Genomic DNA, 18,667 nt, shown 5'->3' on the forward strand with positions numbered 1-18,667 from the left:
AGCAGTGTCGAACCAGGAGGGAGAAACATTGAAGTGACTGCTCGTTCCCTTGCTTATCTAAAATGGGTGCCTCTTGTAAAGCCCCTCACAGGGGAGAGTCGGTTTCTCTTGTGACATTGTCAGAAGTGTAAGCCCGCCTTCCTACCCCCTGGCCCCCTTTCTCCTTCGCTGTAGGGCTGAGTATTTTCCTCCGGAGGGGCTGCCTTTTCAGTGGTATCTCCTGCATAAAGCCACGCTGGGTTCTGCGCATGTGCTGCCGTCTGTAATTAGGCAATGGGTGGGAAGGTTTCCTCTCCCGAAGGGCGTGAGCGTCTGTCTTCCCAAATAGTAAAAACGTACCAAGTAGACTTGCATAGCGGGGCATTTGAGAATTTAAAGGGAATTGCGTACAGATTTGTTAATTAATATTAGAACCGGAAAAAAAGTTTTTTCAAAGAATTTTTATAAAGTATGTGCCGCCTCTAGGAAACAGGTGGGACCTGCTTGCTGAAGGTATAACGTTTGTCGTTTTTGTTTTCATTGATGCTCAGCTCCTCACATTTTTAAATCAACTAAGAGAAAATGATTAGCAAATGGTACAAACTGGAAAGTATATCTAAACTGCTTAGGAATTTTAAAATCTGAGTTTACTATATAAAGCAAGCCATCGATGATGGCTCATCTGATCCTTTAATACAATAGGATTTTGCCACATACCCTTGAGCTCAGTGGGTAGTCAGTGGAGAGGTGACCGATTTTTGAAAATGTACTGACTGTAGACTTATTTTTACACTTGTTTTTATTTTCCAAATGGGAGAGTGGCTTAATGCTAATTAACAAATTAGTTTCCACAACAACAAGAGAACAGTGTCACCTTAACTAAAAACCTCAGAGTGGAAAACTGTGGGAAGTAAAACATTTACTTTCTTATTATAAATATAAATGCTAATCCCTCAGAATAGGCTACTGGATTGGCATTCTTGAATGATAATTTGTATTGGTTTCCAAATCATTAACTGATTTTTTAAAAAACAAATTTTATTTATTTATTTGGCTGTGTTGGGTCTTCGTTTCTGTGCAAGGGCTCTCTCTAGTTGCGGCGAGCGGGGGCCACTCTTCATCGCGGTGCGCGGGCCTCTCACTATCGCGGCCTCTCCCGTTGCGGAGCACAGGCTCCAGACGCGCGGGCTCAGTAGTTGTGGCGCACGGGCTTAGTTGCTCCGCGGCACGTGGGATCCTCCCGGACCAGGGCTCGAACCCGCATCCCCTGCATCGGCAGGCGGACTCTCAACCGCTGCGCCACCAGGGAAGCCCAACTGATGTTTTTTAATGTAAGTCCTCCAAAGAGCTATGTGAAAAATTCTCCACAGTAAGTTCACCAGACACATTTTTCTTTATTAGGTCTTTTTCAAAAATGGAATAATTTCATATACCCTAAGACTGTATTCGTGTGACAGATGTTCATTAAGCATCTACTACCTTCAGAAAATAAGTTAGATCCTGGGGATACAGTGGTGAATAAAGACAGATGGAGTTCCCTCTCTGGACGTTCTCCTGGGCAATAGATCACATTCTTAGTCTCTTTAAAAGCAAACTAAAATTTCTCAAAGTTTTCCTTTAGAGAGAAACATTGAAATGTTATAGGGGGACTTAAAATGTAAAAAACGCACTGAAGGGCAGCATCCCGAATCCAGGCGTGTTTTTGTCTATGGCTCAGGTGGTTCCCTCTTGTCCCCCAAACAAACCTGTACCAACCTGAAAATGTTTTGATAAAAGCACCGATTTGATCCCCTGTTGCCCTATAAAACACACGGAATTGGAATCCCACTGCAGTATCTCTGTCTCATTCACTTCTGCATATGAATTTATGTGAATGAAAAGGATTTAAGTGAGGGAACAGAGGCAGCAGGCAGTAATAGCCTTTAATATTCAATATCCTTTACAGTATCACTTTCATACATTGCTGGTTATTACTATTTCTTAGGCTAGAGTAAGCTTATAAAGCAATTATGTCAAAAAAAATCTTATCACGAGTGCTGTGCTGTCTTTGTAATACCAGCAAAAAGCCTTTTGTACTGACAGGGTTTAACTAAAGAATTCTGTGAAGACGGAAGAGCTCATTTCAGCTTCCCATAAGCCTTAAGACATGACTTTGCTGCTGTTGTACTTATATATTACCTTTGGAAAAACATCTCCCTGAATTACTGGCAGGGTATGTGTAAATTATGTTACCGTAAATATTGATATAAGCATAGGGTGTCTTGTCACGGATGAACCTCAAGCCAGAATAATGTGCTGAGTTCTCTCCTCCTGGGTCCATCTGTCAGCCGTGTGGTCCGGCCTTTGACAATATCACAGAACTATATTTTACTAACTCGTCTTTAAATCAAGGGTTTGCATACTTATTTTCAAGCTAGAGAAGACGAAAATTCGCAGAGGAACATCTTTTGTGCTTTGTCACATCCTCCCTTGCCCTCTTCTATACGTGGGCAGTGCTGTCTGTTATCTTAGTATGTTTTCTTCAAAATTGGCAACTCTCGGCACAAAGTCTCATCTTCCCTTGCACTTCCCTGGTCTTTGTCCCCATACAGCACATTTGAGACATTTTCTAGAAGGTGCTTCTCAGTCTCTTCCACTTGACTTCTCAGGAGTCTGTGAACACTGCCTCGTTCTTGAATCCTTTCCTGCCGGCTCTCTCCATTTTTCTCCTGCTTCACTCTGGCCCTCTGTCTCCTTTAAGGTTGCTCTCTTCTGCCTGTTCCTTTTTTGGTTAGTGTTCCTCAAGGGGTTTTCTGGGCTGTGTCTCCTTTCGCACATGCTCCCTGGGAGACCTTCGTTCCTTGGTCTTCAAGTACCACTTTCCTTATGATGAATCCCATGGACCTGTTTTCAGCTCAGGACCCTACTCTAGTCCCAGCCACCCCTGGAGATGTCCACTGGTAGGTCCCTCAGGCACCTGTGCTTTTTCCACCAAAACCCATTCCTCCCTCAGTTCCTCATCTACCTTGTCCTCCTTCCCCCCCGAGATAGCTCCACTGTTTCTTTACTTGTCGAAGCTGGAAATCTGGGGTGGCTCTGACCTCTCAAATGCCTTTCCTGTCTCTGCCGCCTCCTCCTCTGGACTCTTCCTCTCCTCCCTCACTCCTCTCCACCCACCTGCCCTTACCCCATGCTCTCACCGGGCTCTCTGCTGCAGCTCCCTGCAGGATTTCTCTCTCGACCCGTTTTGTCTACACGGCAGTAAGGCACATCTTCCCACAAAACAAACTGATCGTGTCACTCCCGGCCGCAGTCTCTTCAGGAGCTTTCCTTCCTTTCCAGGATGGGCACCAGTCTCCATCACGTGGCCACTAGGACGTGCACAAACCAGTCCCTGTGTCCACCAGCCTGTCCCTTACACGACCTGAAATGTCTCAGGTGTCTGATGCTGCCTTTCACCTCTGGATTCTCCATGTGAGTCAGCTCTGCTCCTTGTCCTCGCAAAGTCAGCCTTTAGATTTTAGTGTCCTCTCTCCAAAGCCTTTCCGTAGTTCTGGGAACTCCCCTTCAGGCAGCAGCTGGCACACCATCATGGTTCCTCTCTGCTTTTCTTTGGTGGGAACTGCACATTCTGAGACGGCTGGGATCTTGTTCATCTCTCCATCACTGGGGTCCAACCCAAGGCTGACACCTAAACGTGGACTGGATGATGAGGGGAATAATCCCAGAGAGTCAAGCCTTTTTAGAAGAAAAAGATGAACTTACTGTTAATCTTCCTAAACTTAAGTTACTGTTAGACACTGAAGTTCTAACAAGGCAAGGTAACAGAGTTAATATTTTAGCAGTGATTCTGGATTTCCTTCACTTTTCCTTAGCTCTAATGCTCTTACTTAAGTATTTAAAAAGATTCCGTAAGCAGTAATGGTTTCTTTAAAAAAAGAGAGAGAAAAGAAATGGCTTTCCTTTGTTTTGTGCTCCTGAAGGATGGATGAACTTTTTGGGCATCTTTTCCATTGGAAAGAATACAAAAAGCAAGAGGCAGAAACATTGGTATCACTGCAAAGGACAAATTTGTTGAGGACTTTGAAGGAGAACTTTGGGAAATGGGTATTGAAAATCACCTGTGTAGGAGAATTATGATAATTCTAAATGTTCCAAGGAAATTAGTATTTGTAGGAATTACTGCAATTTAACCTACTTTGCAGTCACTTCATTATATCTTTGTTAGACATGATTTCATATAAAGCCTGCCTTGATACCAATAGAGAATAAGACCAGGTAAGTTTTATCTTAGCCCCCATGCTGAGGAATTTAGTCACCAAGGACTACTTTTTTTTTTTAAGAAGAAATAAAACTTTTTATTTCTAGATAACATGATTTCTACGTAAAAAATCCTAAGGAATCTATAAGGCAATTACTTTAGAACAAGTAAGTGAATTTAGCAAGATCATAGGCCAGTAGGCCAATGTACAAAATCCATTTTATTTGTAAGTACTAGGAATAGACCATTTGACAGTAAAATAAAAATCAGTATCATGTACCATAATATCAAAGATCATAAAATACTTAGGGATAAATTTAACAACACAGGTAATCTCTGTACTTGTAATTCTATAAAACGCCACTGAAAAATTAAAATAGACCTAAATTAGTGGAGTGATATATGATTAGCAGACTCAGTATCATTGAAGTATCAGTTCTCTCAAATTGGCCTATTGATTTAATAAACTCTCATTAATCATCCCAGCAGGAATTTTTATAGCAATGGACAAACTGATTACCAATAGGGATTATTAATTTTTATATTATTTATTATTAATATTATATTAATATTAATTAATTTATATGAAAATCTAGAACTGGAAAAACTATTCTAGGATGAAAATATCATTGGTTGCTTTTGGGTGGGTTGGGATTGAGTGGGAAATAATAGGAAGGAATTTAATGAGGTGATGGCAATGCCCTTTATCCAGAGAGGGGTGTACGTTCCATGGGTTTATCAATTTGGCAAAACTCGCTGAACTGACCAAGGGCTACTTTAAAATGAATTCTCTCTCTACGTTTAATTCTCTTAGAAAGCTACATTAGAATAGGAAGGGGCCTAAGGTATCTTTTATGATTCTCTTTATTTTATATATGAAGAAATAAATACAGAGAGGTCAACCGAGGTGCTTAATGGCTGCAAGGCCAAGGTAGTGGCAGAGTAATTTAGAAGCAAGGTGTCCATCCCTCTTATGCACATGAGAGGGTCTGATTGCCTGTGAGTGTGGGGTTCAGGCAGTTGATACTCTGGCTGTGTTGGGAAGAGGTGGACAGTAAACCCATGAGTCCCAGCGTCAGGCAGACCGTCGCGTTCTGGGTCTGCCACATCCAGGCTTACTTCACCCTCTGGTCTGTGCTGTCAGCCACATGGGAACGTGAAGGACATTAACTGTGGTTCTGCATGAAAGCAGAACCTGGAACTGAACCCTGACACTCCGGCCACTCTTCTCCAAAGAAAACTAGACCCTGTCTTACTATTCATGGTCCTGTGTTAACTTGTCCTTTGGATGTTAGTCCTTTCTGCAATGTGTGATTGTAATCTCGATCAACTTTCTTTTACTTTCAGCCTTGTGCTGTGCCCTTAGCTTTAAAGGCCCACTTCCACATGGCCTATATGTACGTATAAGATCCGTAAACCGATTTAAGGAAACTCTGAGTCATTCACTCAGAAATGAATTTATTCATCCAATTATTCACCCAGTGCTTGCTCTGTGCCAGGAATTGGGGATAGAATAGAATAAGCTTATAAAGACTGAAATATCGGATAATAAGATCGTTCCAATTACTAACTGGGACCCAGTTTTAGGTTTGCTGGAGGGGATTAGGGCCATATCTATGCCAGCTTTTCACCATTTCTAGTTGAGATGGTGGGATACATTTTCTTTATGTGAAAGACATGATTTGACCCACTATTGCGCACTTATAACAACTTGAGATTTTATTAAGCCCCACAGATATTGTATTAGTTTTTTTTTTAAAAAAACAATATTTTACCTTTTCCTAGGAAGAGTAGGCCAAATGTATAATATGAGGCATATTCATTGGACAATATCCAGTTCTTTGTTATTGAATAGCACTTATTATTTTCTGATTATAAAAGCAATATATGATCATTTGAATATCTTTTTAAGAGCGTACTACATTACATTGTTTTTAGATATGGGGTAATTCCCAATTTTTATGTCTTTGTAAATGAAGTTCTGATAAATATTGATCAGCATGAATCTTTATGATTCACTTAACTTATTATTTTGTGAGGATACTGACCACAAAATGAAATAAATTGCCTGGTCACAGAATATAGGATATTCTTTGGCCTGTGACATATATTTCCACATTACTTTGCGAAGAGACTGTATCACTTTATGCTGATCCCCAGTATGAGTTATCTTGCTGCAAACTAGTTTTCTTTAATGGGTGGAAAGGCTTTCCTATTTTCCTAGGGATGGAGTTGAGGGCGTCCCACACAACTGTCCCTACTCGGGACTGAGTTCTGTTGGATGGAAGAACATTTTTTGCAGTTAAAATGACAAAGTGAAAATTGCAGTTCTTTTATTTTGGTGTCTTCTTCGAATTAAGCTTAATTTGATAAGGTTTTTATATAGAGAGATCAGAAGGGCCTGGGAGCAGCCCATACTGCAGGAAGGCCAGGCCAGTCTTCCAGGACTGCCCTCCTTGGAGTGGCTAAGCTCCCACTCCGATAATGCGATGCATTCCTCTTTCTTAAACTCAATTGCTTGCAACAAAAAAAATCATCAAAAGATTTAAAACAAAACTCTGTACCCCAATCAGTTTTTTTTTTAAGAAATTAAAAGGCATTGTGTCTTCTGTTAAATATTTATGTATTTGGCCATTGATGTCTTCATTTAAATCTGTCTTTTGAGATGCAAATTAGACATGGTTAGGGAGGTGGGGAGGTACAGAAGCTTTCCCATGAAAGTGTTCAAGTACAAGGTTCCTAATGAACAGGCATCTTATTGTTTTTCTCTGGAAAGCCTGCATGTGCTATTTTTTAAATGGAATTTTTATTTGACTTTATAAAATTCTAAAATAGCCTCTTGAGATATTGAGGGATTTCTCATAAAGGTGCTTTATAAAGACTTTATCATCTAGAAAATTGCAGTTATATGCTTCAATTAAATGTATTTGTTAAGCAGACTCGAGGATGTGTTGTCTGTCTTATGATTAAATAAATTATTGTGTAGGATGCAGGTCTTGTGTGTTGAGACTTGTATAGCAGGTCACTAATGTATGTGCTCATTAAAAAAATTCACACATGCCTGTTTTTAAAGGTATTAGGTATTTGTTGTGTTTGTTTTTACTTCTCCAGAGTACCTTGGAATTTAGGAATAATGTTCTTTGAGAAAATGTTCTTGTATTTTTTTACATCTAAGACCTGGAATATTTAATTTACTTTTCAGTAAAGCTGTCAGTCGTAATCTGCAATTAAAAAAAAAAACTAATAAAACAAATCCTCATTTCACAATTTAAACCTTATTGAGTCTAATTCACTAGCTCTGCAAGTTTATTATTCTCCCGCAGTTTGACGTGCCTCCAATTGTAATTGTGTTGACCCTTCAATGCATTAAATCTCCCTGGTGCTTATCACACTGGACGAGATAAGTCTACAATTCGGAACTTCATTAAATATCTCATTTATATTAAACAGATGATAGCTTCTAACAGAAATAATAATTTGTTCAGGTGAAGGAGCCACAGTTGTGGTTTCCTCTGTTTGGAATGTTCAGTCTTCTCTCCACTTTGCTGTGCTCTGCCCCCTGCCTCCACATGGGCCCCTCCACCCCACCCCCCAGCCCTCCCTGTCTCTGGCTTCCAGCCAGCTCCAAAGCATCATAAGATTTTAGTTGGTGGGGTTAACCTCAGAGCCCACACTGGGAGGATTTGTGTGCTTTGTTCCTCCTTGTTTCATAGCTTTACTAGCATAAAGTTCTCACTCATATTATGTTTATGAAGTATATGACTTTATAAGGCACAACTGTCTTAAAGAACACCACATACTATTTTAATTCTTGCTGATAGAAATCCACCTGCATTTTTTGCTTATCTAGCAGATTCTATATATTTGTGAAATAGCTACCTTTGCCTGCCTTATTAGAATACTTGCTTTTTACTTCTGTATTGTCAATATCCTGTGTAGTTTATTTTCTCTCAGTTACTATCTCATACTTAAGATCACAATGAGAGAATAGGATGATTGTTTCTAATTTCAGCAGAAGAAACTAAGGCTCAGTGTATTGTTGAAGACACTTGAACTGACAAGTGGTCTTTAGGTCTCAGAGAGCGGGTGGTCATTCTCCCCCCCACACACACCAGGGTGTGCTGTTAGGTGTATTTATGCACTCTAAGTGTAAAAAGTAGACTTAAATTCCAGCTTCCATTCTGATAATGATAAAGCATGTCTAGCGCAGGGCAACATCGCATAAAGAATTCTGAATTAAACCATAACTCAAATTGACTTCAACAGATACTGTCAAGCTGAAAAAAAATTAGCAACAAGGTGAGTTTGGAAAAAAGCCTTTCGTATCCATATTTTTCCTCCAGTGGTTGAAATCTGACACCTTCCTGGGAGGCACAGTGTAAAGTGGCACAGAAAGTTGGTCATTAGGCAAAGCTGTCATCACCAATTCTTTTGGTACAGGGTGAAAAGTTCTAGTTCATTTGGTACCCAGTTCGATGCAGACCCTGGGCAAGTTGGTCTAATGCCCCCAGGCTGCTCATGGGCCTCCAGTTCTGACTTTAACTCCCCCCCCACCCCCCCGCCAACTCTCTGCAGCTGAAGTCACCTGGGAGCCCCTCTGGACCTGAGCTGCCCATTGAAACGGTGTTGGATGATAGAGAACGAAGGATCTCCCACTCCCTCTACAGCGGGCTTGAAGGGCTTGATGAATCACCCACAAGAAATGCTGCGCTCAGCAGGATAATGGGTGAGTCAGGTAAAACCCTGTTGATCACATCTTGTTTTTATGCTTTTACTGGTTCAGGGAGAGGTTATTAATGTAATATTAATGTAAAGGAGGCCCATGTTTTCAAGGGGAAGAGGAGCAGGTTCATTATAATCATTCAGGAAGTGTTAATGTGAAGAGAGGAAGTCAATACATTGATTTTGTTAAGTGAGTTTTGGATCCTGTAACGTGGGAAAGAGAAAAAAGAAGGGGAATCACACAGAAGTCTTTTCCAATGATCAGGATATTCTTAGCACGTTTGAGACGATAAGCGACGCTGTGTTTTTGTTTTTAAATCAAAATTTAGTGGCTTATGGCAAGAAGGATTCAGAAGTTACATGTTTACAATAGCACTGTTTGGAGGGAGGGGAAAAATATGTATATGCATGTATGTGAATATTCACATTTTGTGGTTTGTACTTAATAAGGTGTTACCCTTTTTTCATTGCATCTTGACTTTTTCAAAGCCTTCATTTGAAAATCCTGAAACTAGTTGTTCACATCCTTTGTTTGCATTCAGCACCATACTGTCTGCGTGGCCCCCAGTGGGGAATGAGGTGATTAGCACTTGCGCTGCAACCGTTCAGCTCTCCGCTAACAGATCCGGTTAATAAAGACTTGCTTTGCCACCAGAGTGGTTTGATTTACTGAGTTGCTCATCTTGGGATTAGCTTGCGAGAGTTGTCAAATTTAACACATAAGAAGCTGTTTTCATTAAAATAGCACGTGACATAAAACAGTTACTGCTGGTGTGTTTTGCAAGCCTCTAATATGAAGTACAACCTAAATTTAACTCCATTTTTAATGGAGATTTAGTACAATTCACGTCTCCATTTGGAAGCTTCACTGGAACAGGAATTTGTTTCCTTCATCAGTGGATGTTTATGGAAAGCCTACTGTTGGCAAGACATTGTGTATATACTTTGCTGTAGATACAAAGACAAGTGAGAATCAGTCTGCCGTCGAAGAACTTTCTACCGGGCATGATAGGAAAAATACGTGAACATGACTGGTAGAATTTTCTGTTGTTCTTCCTCTAATCCTTCTAGCTTTCTTGTTTGGAAAAAGTGCTAAATTCCTCATTTCTTAGTTTGTTACGTGTAGAATGAAGACGTGCCAGCTCTCTGGTTTAATGTTGCCAACAGTTTTCCTTTGGCCTGCTTGACATGGTGCAAGTCGGGGAAGGATGCTGAAGATATTGCACACCTGTCAGGTGACAGGCCTTGCACATAGTTTGTCAGATTAACCTTTGCTTATTCATGATCACTCTCCTCACTGTGGTGGGGTTTTCCCTACTTTCTTGGTTTTGCCCTGACACTTTATCTTCGTTAAACACTTTTTTATTGATGAAAATTCAAGACCCCTTGAGCGAGAGAGTGTATGTGTTCCCTGGATCTGTGTGCATACAAAGTGATTCGCTGTAATTTCCCCTTTATTATAGGAACATAGGACTTGCCATACTGAATCAGACCATTGGTCCACCAGTTCCTGTAACCTGCGTCCTGACTCCAATCCCCGATGCTTCAGAGGAAGGCGAAAAACTAAAACTAAAAAAACAAAACCCCCCCAGTTCACCTAGTGACCTTTGGAAATGCTGTATATATGGGTTGAGGATTCCTTCTTTGTCTTCAGTCTGTTGCTCTGATTTTATTAGCTGTGGCCTCATTAGTCCTCTTAAGTTTGCATTAGAGTTGCCATTGTTTTCCCTTCCCTCTGCTAGAGATGTAATGGACTTTCAAATTCCAGATGCTTCTGCTGGGGCAGTACTCTTCCAGCTCTGTGCTTTGTGATGTACTGTGCGTGGCCTTTTGGGCTGGGGTGGGGGGCAGTGACAGACTCCTTACTCTTCGTTGGTAGGCCAAATTGATGTTGAATGATTTGGATATTTTCTTAAGATAGTTTTTTACATGTTGTATGGGAAACTAGGGATCCCATATAGTTTTACTCTGAGAAATGTATATGCTTACTTTGATTTATCTTGAGTTTTACAAATTCGAGAATTCCTCAGTCTTTGTCAGTCCCTATTTCAGCATCATTGGCCCTAAGAAACAGACAGTGTTCGTAACATCACTTTCCACTTAAAGTTAGAAATCTTGCAAAGATAGTACCTTGCAACAAGATACTAAAGCCAGGTACCAAATATAAGAAATTAAAGCATTGACTTTCAGTTAACCTAAACCAATAGCAACGGTACTTACTGCTGGGCACAGTATCTGGGTGCATGGAAAATTTTCAGATCTTGTTTGGTCTTCTATACCTTTAGGATACCTCCTGTGTAGACACCAGTGGAGGCGGTGGTATCTGCTTCATGATCTGCTATGATTCAGATAGAACTTTGTATTGGAATTCCAGCTGACTGCATTAGGAAGTGATTAATTTTATGTGGACAGGGTGAATTTTCATGTAGCATATTCCTCCTGTGGGACTGTAGACCCAAAAGGAGCTTTGAGGCTTTCTGACTCATTTCTATGGGAACCTAACCCAGGAGAGAAGCTTCCAAAAAATAGACCAAAAAAGGAAGAGATTTTAGAGTTGGAAGCACGTCAGATGTCATCAGCTACACTTTCCCACTTAACAGATAAAAGAACTAAGTCCCAAGATCCCATGACGATTTTTGTTTTATTTTGTTCTTGGCTATTTCCTCTTTCTAAAAATAGCCATCTCTGCGGAATACTGGGATCACACAATAAGTGTTAGTGACATTCATCCTTTATTGACATCCATTTTTAAGTATCCACATTTTCAAGCAACTGGCTTTAGACAGTCTAACAGAATCTTCCATTCTGGCAACCACTGTGATTTAAAAATCAGCGAAGTTATCTTTGAAACAACCTTACAAATCGTGTACTCCAACCTACTAAACGTCTGTTCAGGGGAATTCTGGCCCAAAGAAGTTAAGTGACAGGTCTGAAGCCCCAGACTTCTGTGTTTCTGAACCAAAATTACGATGCATATTTTTTCTGAGTCACGAGTTCCACGTTACTGGAACCTGATCAATCTCCTTAGCTTTTGGTGGGGTCAGCCAGAGTCGCGGCCAAAGGCAAGAGTTCTCCAAATGTCATCTGTATTGGCTGACTTTCCACTATCATGGATTTTCAAGGAGTAATTTTGGACATTTATCAAAAAGAAATTGGTAGCAAGGCTGCATAGGATTTCTTCCTTTTAAAAGCCTTAAAGTTTTACAAATTTCTGGACTGTCTTAACTAGTACTACTAATAACCATAGAGGTAATAGGTGCAGCTAATTTCACCAGCGTGTTCACTTCGTAGGACATATCACAAGCTGACATTTGGGCGCATGGAACCTTAAATGTTTTCCAACTTTTTTATCTGAAGAATTTTTCCATTTAAAGCACAACTAAAATCTGTGGTCTCCATTTTTTAATGTAATCTCAGTAGTTTTTATATTCATACATTGTGGTGAGTTTAAAAAATAATTCTGTTCAGAATACTTTGATCTTGTTAGAAAGTCAACGTAGAAAAATGGAACATTAAGGTTGTTTTTATTGTGAGTCAAATCTCTGGCAAAAGGTTTCTCATTTCACGTAGTGTTGCCTTCTATGTAAATGTACCAATGAATAAATGTTTAGTAAACAGTCATTCTGCATCTCATTGTTTCACTCGGCTACAGTCTAAATCTTAGTTTGTTGGTTAACTAGTTGAGGAAAGGAAAGTTTATTCATCAAAAACCGGATCAAAGGTTTCTGAAGTCACCCTTCGAAGGGTTCACATTTAGCATATGCCAAGTACCTGCAAACATAATTGAGAGTTATTCTAAGGGGGGCTTGGTAGAATATGTAGTTTGATAGCTTAGTTCATTACCCCCAATATATTCTTGGAGCCGCATCCCAAAACACTGTTCGTTGCAAGTATGTTAAGAAGTGGAAAATTGATGGAAAACATATATTCTCAAGTCTTTTGAAATATTAGCCTCCAGAATCATAGGGGAAAGAAAAAAAGCTGAATCCTTGTCTTACTGTTAATAGGGACATTTCCTGCCATTTCTTTAGTTATAAATTTTTAGATCACCTAAGGAACAGTATTTCTACTCAAAACAACATAAAAAAGGATTGTCACATGAAGAACCATTCTGTGTTCCATACTGCTTGCTAGACTGTCTCTCAGAATATATTGCATAAACGTTTTTGTTTTTGTGTTTAGAAATGAATGTGCTATATTGCACCAATATAGTTTCTTCCAATAAATCTTGCCTGTGTGAGGACATGGCATTTAATGCTGTGACATGTGCCTTGTCAGTGGTGAGCTACCAGGGATAACTTGGATTTGTCATTCTATACACTGTTTGGGGAAAAAAGTATGCTTTGGGAAGGAAATGTTTCTTTAGGTAATAGTGCTGGAATGTCCGATCTTATTTATGAATGATATTTTATTGAACAGATTTCTGTCTTTCTGTACTAATATCCTAAAACTCAAGTAGGCATAAAGGAGTGATTTGAATTCAGGAAAGGGAAGCAATGAAGTATTAAATTTGATTTACATTTTTATCATGAGCATTTATAAACAGTTGCTAGTTTTCACAGTTTGTCAAAATGGATGCATTTCAAATCAAAATAGAGTATTTTTCATGATAATTTGCTGAGTAGAGGTTTCAGTGAACATATATTATTTCTGTAATAGAGTAGTTGATGCTAAGTAATGATTGCATCTGAAATTTCTAGCAAGTTTGCTTTCGTGGGTTGTCCTGAAAAGATCAACTTAATGTTTGCTCGTTTGTTGAAATGTCTAGAATAATATATATTTTTTAAAATCCTTCAAGTCTATATATGCCATCTCCCAGTTTCCAAAATGGTGTTAAAACGAAAATTATCGTTTACACATTCTTGTGAATGTTTAAAAATTCGATCTTAAGACAGATGTGAAAATGTTCATGAACTGTCTTCACATTGCTATTGTGCTATTTTTAAAAGCAATTACTCTGAAAGGACAAGGGCACCCTGTTTGAAAAGGTGGTAGGATTGGGAAAGTGCAGCAATCCTTTTTATTTGCGTAGGAACCAGGGGAGGTGACTTAACAGCTGTGGACATTGGACTTGAAATGACAGTGTTTCCATCCTCCTGTAAGGTGACAGGGAAACTGTCCATTCTCCTTGCTCTGTTGGGAGAGACAGGCCAGTAGGGCGACACCACACCGTGATGCATGTTTCTCTGAGGACAGCCTTTCGCAAGATATCCATGTGAACCGAAGCTTCGCCCATGAGTTCTTGCTCAGAGGAAATATGGCACAAGATTTGAGGAGGAAGCCAGAAGAACTATAGGTGTTTTGGGGAGGAAGATGGCAACATTTGGACCCCAGCTTTATCTTTAAGGATTCAGGCCCCTGAAGTATAATTTTATCCCAGGAAAGATAAACGCCTATCATGCCGATCCCGGAACCTGAGCAGATTTTACTGAAAGAAACTGATCATTGTGGACAGTTCTGGGTCTTTTCTTAACTGAGAACACTATATCCTAATTGAATAAATCAAAATTTACAGGCTCCCCTGTCTTGGCCTGAGAAACCTCTGGGCAGTGAGATCCTAATCTTTTCTCTTTAATATCACTCCTGCCATCTCCCCATAAGGTTCTGCAATCACTCATCTTTGAAGTGTCACCTTAGTGCACTGTGCACTTTTCTCCATTATGCATTTAATGATGTTGTTGCTGATGTCTAAAATCAATGTCGTCATCTTTTTTTTTTTTTTTTTTTTTGCGGTACGCGGGCCTCTCACTGTTGTGGCCTCTCCCGTTGCGGAGCACAGGCTCCGGACGCGCAGGCTCAGCGGCCATGGCTCACGGGCCCAGCCGCTCCGCGGCACGTGGGATCTTCCCGGACCGGGGCACGAACCCGTGTCCCCTGCATCGGCAGGCGGACTCTCAACCACTGCGCCACCAGGGAAACCCCCGTCATTTCTCATAGTAGAAGAGATTGTATTAATCATTCAAAACCCATCTCGGATGTTGACTTTTTTTTAAGACTCCCAGCATCCTCTTCCTTCAGCTACCCAGGCGATTACCAGCACTAGTGAATGCCAGGGCACTTCTGGCACATCACTCAGAGCACCAATCAATTACCACTTTATCTATCTCCTTCTCTGAGGTGTGAGCCATGGAGAGGCAGAGATTAAGTCTTCCTTACAAACCTGCCAGGTGGTAGGTGCCCAGCTAGTGAATGAGTGAATGATTGATGTAAGTCTGCAGGGCTTCCCTCCAAATTTCCTGGTAAAGTTTTTCAAAGGACTATAACAACTTCAAATCTATGTGACATTTTCACATTAGAAGTCATTCTGGAGATCATCTCTGGCCTTAAGAAACTTAATACCAGAGATATTGAATACCACACCCAGAGCGCCATAGCTGTCATGTCAGAGGAAGGAATAGACCGGAGGTCTCCACTTGACATTCATTTAGGAAAAATAAGTTTACTTAATTGTATTTTGTCCTACCAGGTTGAGCAGATTTTGGAAACTTAGACTTTTTCTAATGTAGCAAAGTGTTAACATTCATATACATAACCCTTAGATGGATGTCTAGAATTTCTCTTTGTTTTTCTCCACTGGACAGGTAAATACCAGCTGTCCCCCACAGTGAATATGCCCCAAGACGACACTGTCATTATCGAGGATGACAGGCTGCCAGTGCTCCCCCCACATCTCTCTGACCAGTCATCTTCCAGCTCCCACGATGATGTAGGATTTGTGACAACGGACACTGGCGCATGGGCCAAGGCCGGCATCAGTGAGTCAGCAGAGTGGTAAGAGCACTCTTGGGAAAACATCGGTTAATCGCAGTCACACTTGATTTTAGGGTTAACTGGTCCGTCACCGAGCACAGTGAATCCATGTCTTTTATAGCGGTGTTCTGATTTAATAATAATGATTTAATACTTGTAGTTACCACTCCTCAAACACAAGATTCCCTCCAACCTCATAAACCCGCCCAACTGTGTTAGCCTTTCCGGGGCTGTCGTGAAGAGTTCAGCCAAAGCAACAAGAAAACTACCACTAACCCCCAAACCCTACTCATTTAAGTTAAGTTTCACAAGTGAAACTTTTATTTTAGATCTGTGTGAATTCGACGAATCGTTTTTCTATTCCATAAATAAATTCGAAGCAAATCCGTTCGGTGACTGAGAGTTTGTAACAAATAGATGACTTTGGCCAAAGTAATAGTTGTTATGTTCTGGGAGTGGAAAGAGGCTTTTTCAGATTTTCTTTTTAGAGTGCTGTATCCACTAGTCTTTGTACTTACTTCTAACATTATGACTTCAGGAGCAGTCTAATGCTAGTTTTTTTCTCCTGTATCTCTCAGAATAGAAGAAAGCATTTGATATTATTGAGCCAACGTGTGGCAAATAAATGTGGATGAGTGTCTTCATTTGCGTGCCTACTAATTATATACATCAATAAGCGAAAGGAAAGTCCCTCCTAGGGGTGACCTTGGAAGGCTGTAGTGATGATGAACGCAGCCATGTGAAGCATTATACCAGAATCTTCTTATTGCCCTTTCTCTGGGGTCTTTTAGGAATCCATCAGCAAAATGATATTTCAGTGTTGAGACATTGAGCTACACTCAAGCCCGCGTGATAACAGCTTATCTCTTTTTTTTGCGGTACGTGGGCCTCTCACTGTTGTGGCCTCTCCCGCTGTGGAGCACAGGCTCCGGACGCGCAGGCGCAGCGGCCGTGGCTCACGGGCCCAGCCGCTCCGCGGCACGTGGGATCCTCCCGGACCGGGGCGCGAACCCGCGTCCCCTGCATCGGCCGGCGGACTCTCAACCACTGCGCCACCAGGGAAGCCCGACAGCTTATCTTTGAACGAGGTTTTTGGTTCAACGTAGAGGGGGAACTACCATACAAAGTAAAACCCCACGTGAATCAGATGCTGTAGCATTTTCCGCTGCAGTTTATATCCTTCTGAAAGTGAAAGCAGTGACAGAAAGTAAGGATTAGATACTTGCAGTATTCATCGAAGGGACAAAAACCTTTTGAGTCTCCACCGTGATGAGGAATTTTGAAGGCAGCTGTAGGAATAGATGTTTGGGGCCTTAAGAAATGCTGTATTGGTGAATGTCAATAAACAACGAGCAGGGCTGGAGTGTGGCATTAATTTCCCTAAGGGGATTCATAAAACAGTGAGGACTTGTATGATTTTGCTGTGGGGAATGTGCAGGGGCTGGAAAAGAATATGAATGAAGGGTTATCCAAACAAGAATGGCAGCTGTTCTGAATCACAGCAGAAAATGTAAGCTTTTCCAGCCTGACAATATCTCCCTAATCCTTGATGAAAATGTTATGAAAACAAAAGGGCAATAAGGCAGGATTAATAACTGGAATTTTAATAACTTTTTGGGGGGGTCAGGGTATGGTTACATTCTTTAAAGAATCAGCTGTCAGTCCTGCAGACTAACTTGCTAAGTATGCTAGCGTATTGTTTCTTGTGTCTGAAATTAGTTTAATGGGTATATTGATAGGGAAGAATTAATTATGTTATGGTTTAAGAATATTTAGTTATTTTAAGATGCTTATTCACTCAAAAACTCATCTGCCATTTTCGGTTGTGTATGTGTACAGTTCGCTGCACGATTGTGGAAGGCTGAATATGTCAAATGGCTAAACTTTGCATTTCTTAACTGATAGAATATACTTGTTTTCAATCCATGAATTGATTTAGGGAACATAACGTTTTTAAGGTGAAGAAGGTAAAACAGCAAATACTAATCTTAGTGACAACATAATTTCAGAGGATAGAAAATTAGTTTAAAAAATACGCCAGGATGTGGCTTTCAGGAACAAAAATTTGTACTTCTTTGAAAAACCTTTAACCAATAATTTTTATTAAAAATGTATTGCAGATTCACTCTGTTCACACATTTGATGCCTATTTGGAATTCAGGTTTTAGTGTAATTCACACGATACAGAAAAGGGTTGATGAGAATGTGCAGGATGGTCGGAGAGATCAACTTTCAGTATGTAAAAGAATTACTCTTGGGGCTTCCCTGGTGGCGCAGTGGTTGAGAATCCGCCTGCCGATGCAGGAGACACGGGTTCGTGCCCTGGTCCGGGAAGATCCCACATGCCGCGGAGCAACTAAGCCCGTGAGCCATGGCCGCTAGGCCTGCGCGTCCGGAGCCTGTGCTCCGCAATGGGAGAGGCCACAACAGTGAGAGGCCCACATACCGCAAAAAAAAAAAAAAAAAAAAAAAAGAATTACTCTTGGACTTCCCCGGCGGTCCCATGGTTAAGACTCCGAGCTTCCATTGCAGGGGCCGCGGGTTCAATCCCTGGTCGGGGAACTAAGATCTCGTATGCTGCATGTCTCGTATGCTGCATGGCACGGCCAAAATAAACAAACAAACAAAAGAATTACTCTTAGTTCAAATATAATATTTAGTGTTTATTGTTGCAAGATTGGGTCATAGTTCTCACCATATGGGTTTTAATTTTTCACTTCTAGGACTGTTTTTGAATTGGGATGTATGTGCCCTGGAAATCATAAGCATAGTAGTATGTGGATACTACTATATAAGCATAATATACACACACATATATATTTAAGAAATGTATAAAAGCAGTCTCTACTTATATACATAATATATGATGGAGCTGTGCACACATATGTATGTACATACATACATAGGGTCTAAGCAGAGTAGTATGAGAAGGGGCACCTAAGGCTTCTAGGTGAACATGACCCTGCTTCTTCCTGG

At 40.6% G+C, this 18,667-nt stretch overlaps 1 protein-coding gene across 49 annotated transcripts in view; it reads left to right on the forward strand.

Annotated features, from left to right (window-relative positions):
• The window catches only part of PARD3 (par-3 family cell polarity regulator), a 704,173-nt gene that overhangs the window by 391,825 nt on the left and 293,681 nt on the right, over positions 1-18,667 (forward strand). For 35 of the 49 annotated variants that reach the window (XM_067030330.1, XM_067030326.1, XM_067030325.1 and 32 more), the window contains 2 exons: positions 8,795-8,954; positions 15,523-15,712. In XM_067030330.1, coding sequence (XP_066886431.1) covers positions 8,795-8,954; positions 15,523-15,712 — 350 coding nt within the window. The remainder of the gene's footprint in view (positions 1-8,794; positions 8,955-15,522; positions 15,713-18,667) is intronic. The other 14 variants (XM_067030331.1, XM_067030328.1, XM_067030332.1 and 11 more) reach the window with 1 other exon arrangement.

The sequence above is a fragment of the Kogia breviceps genome, chromosome 3 (genome assembly GCF_026419965.1).
Source record: "Kogia breviceps isolate mKogBre1 chromosome 3, mKogBre1 haplotype 1, whole genome shotgun sequence".
NCBI classification, from domain to species: Eukaryota; Metazoa; Chordata; class Mammalia; order Artiodactyla; family Physeteridae; genus Kogia; species Kogia breviceps.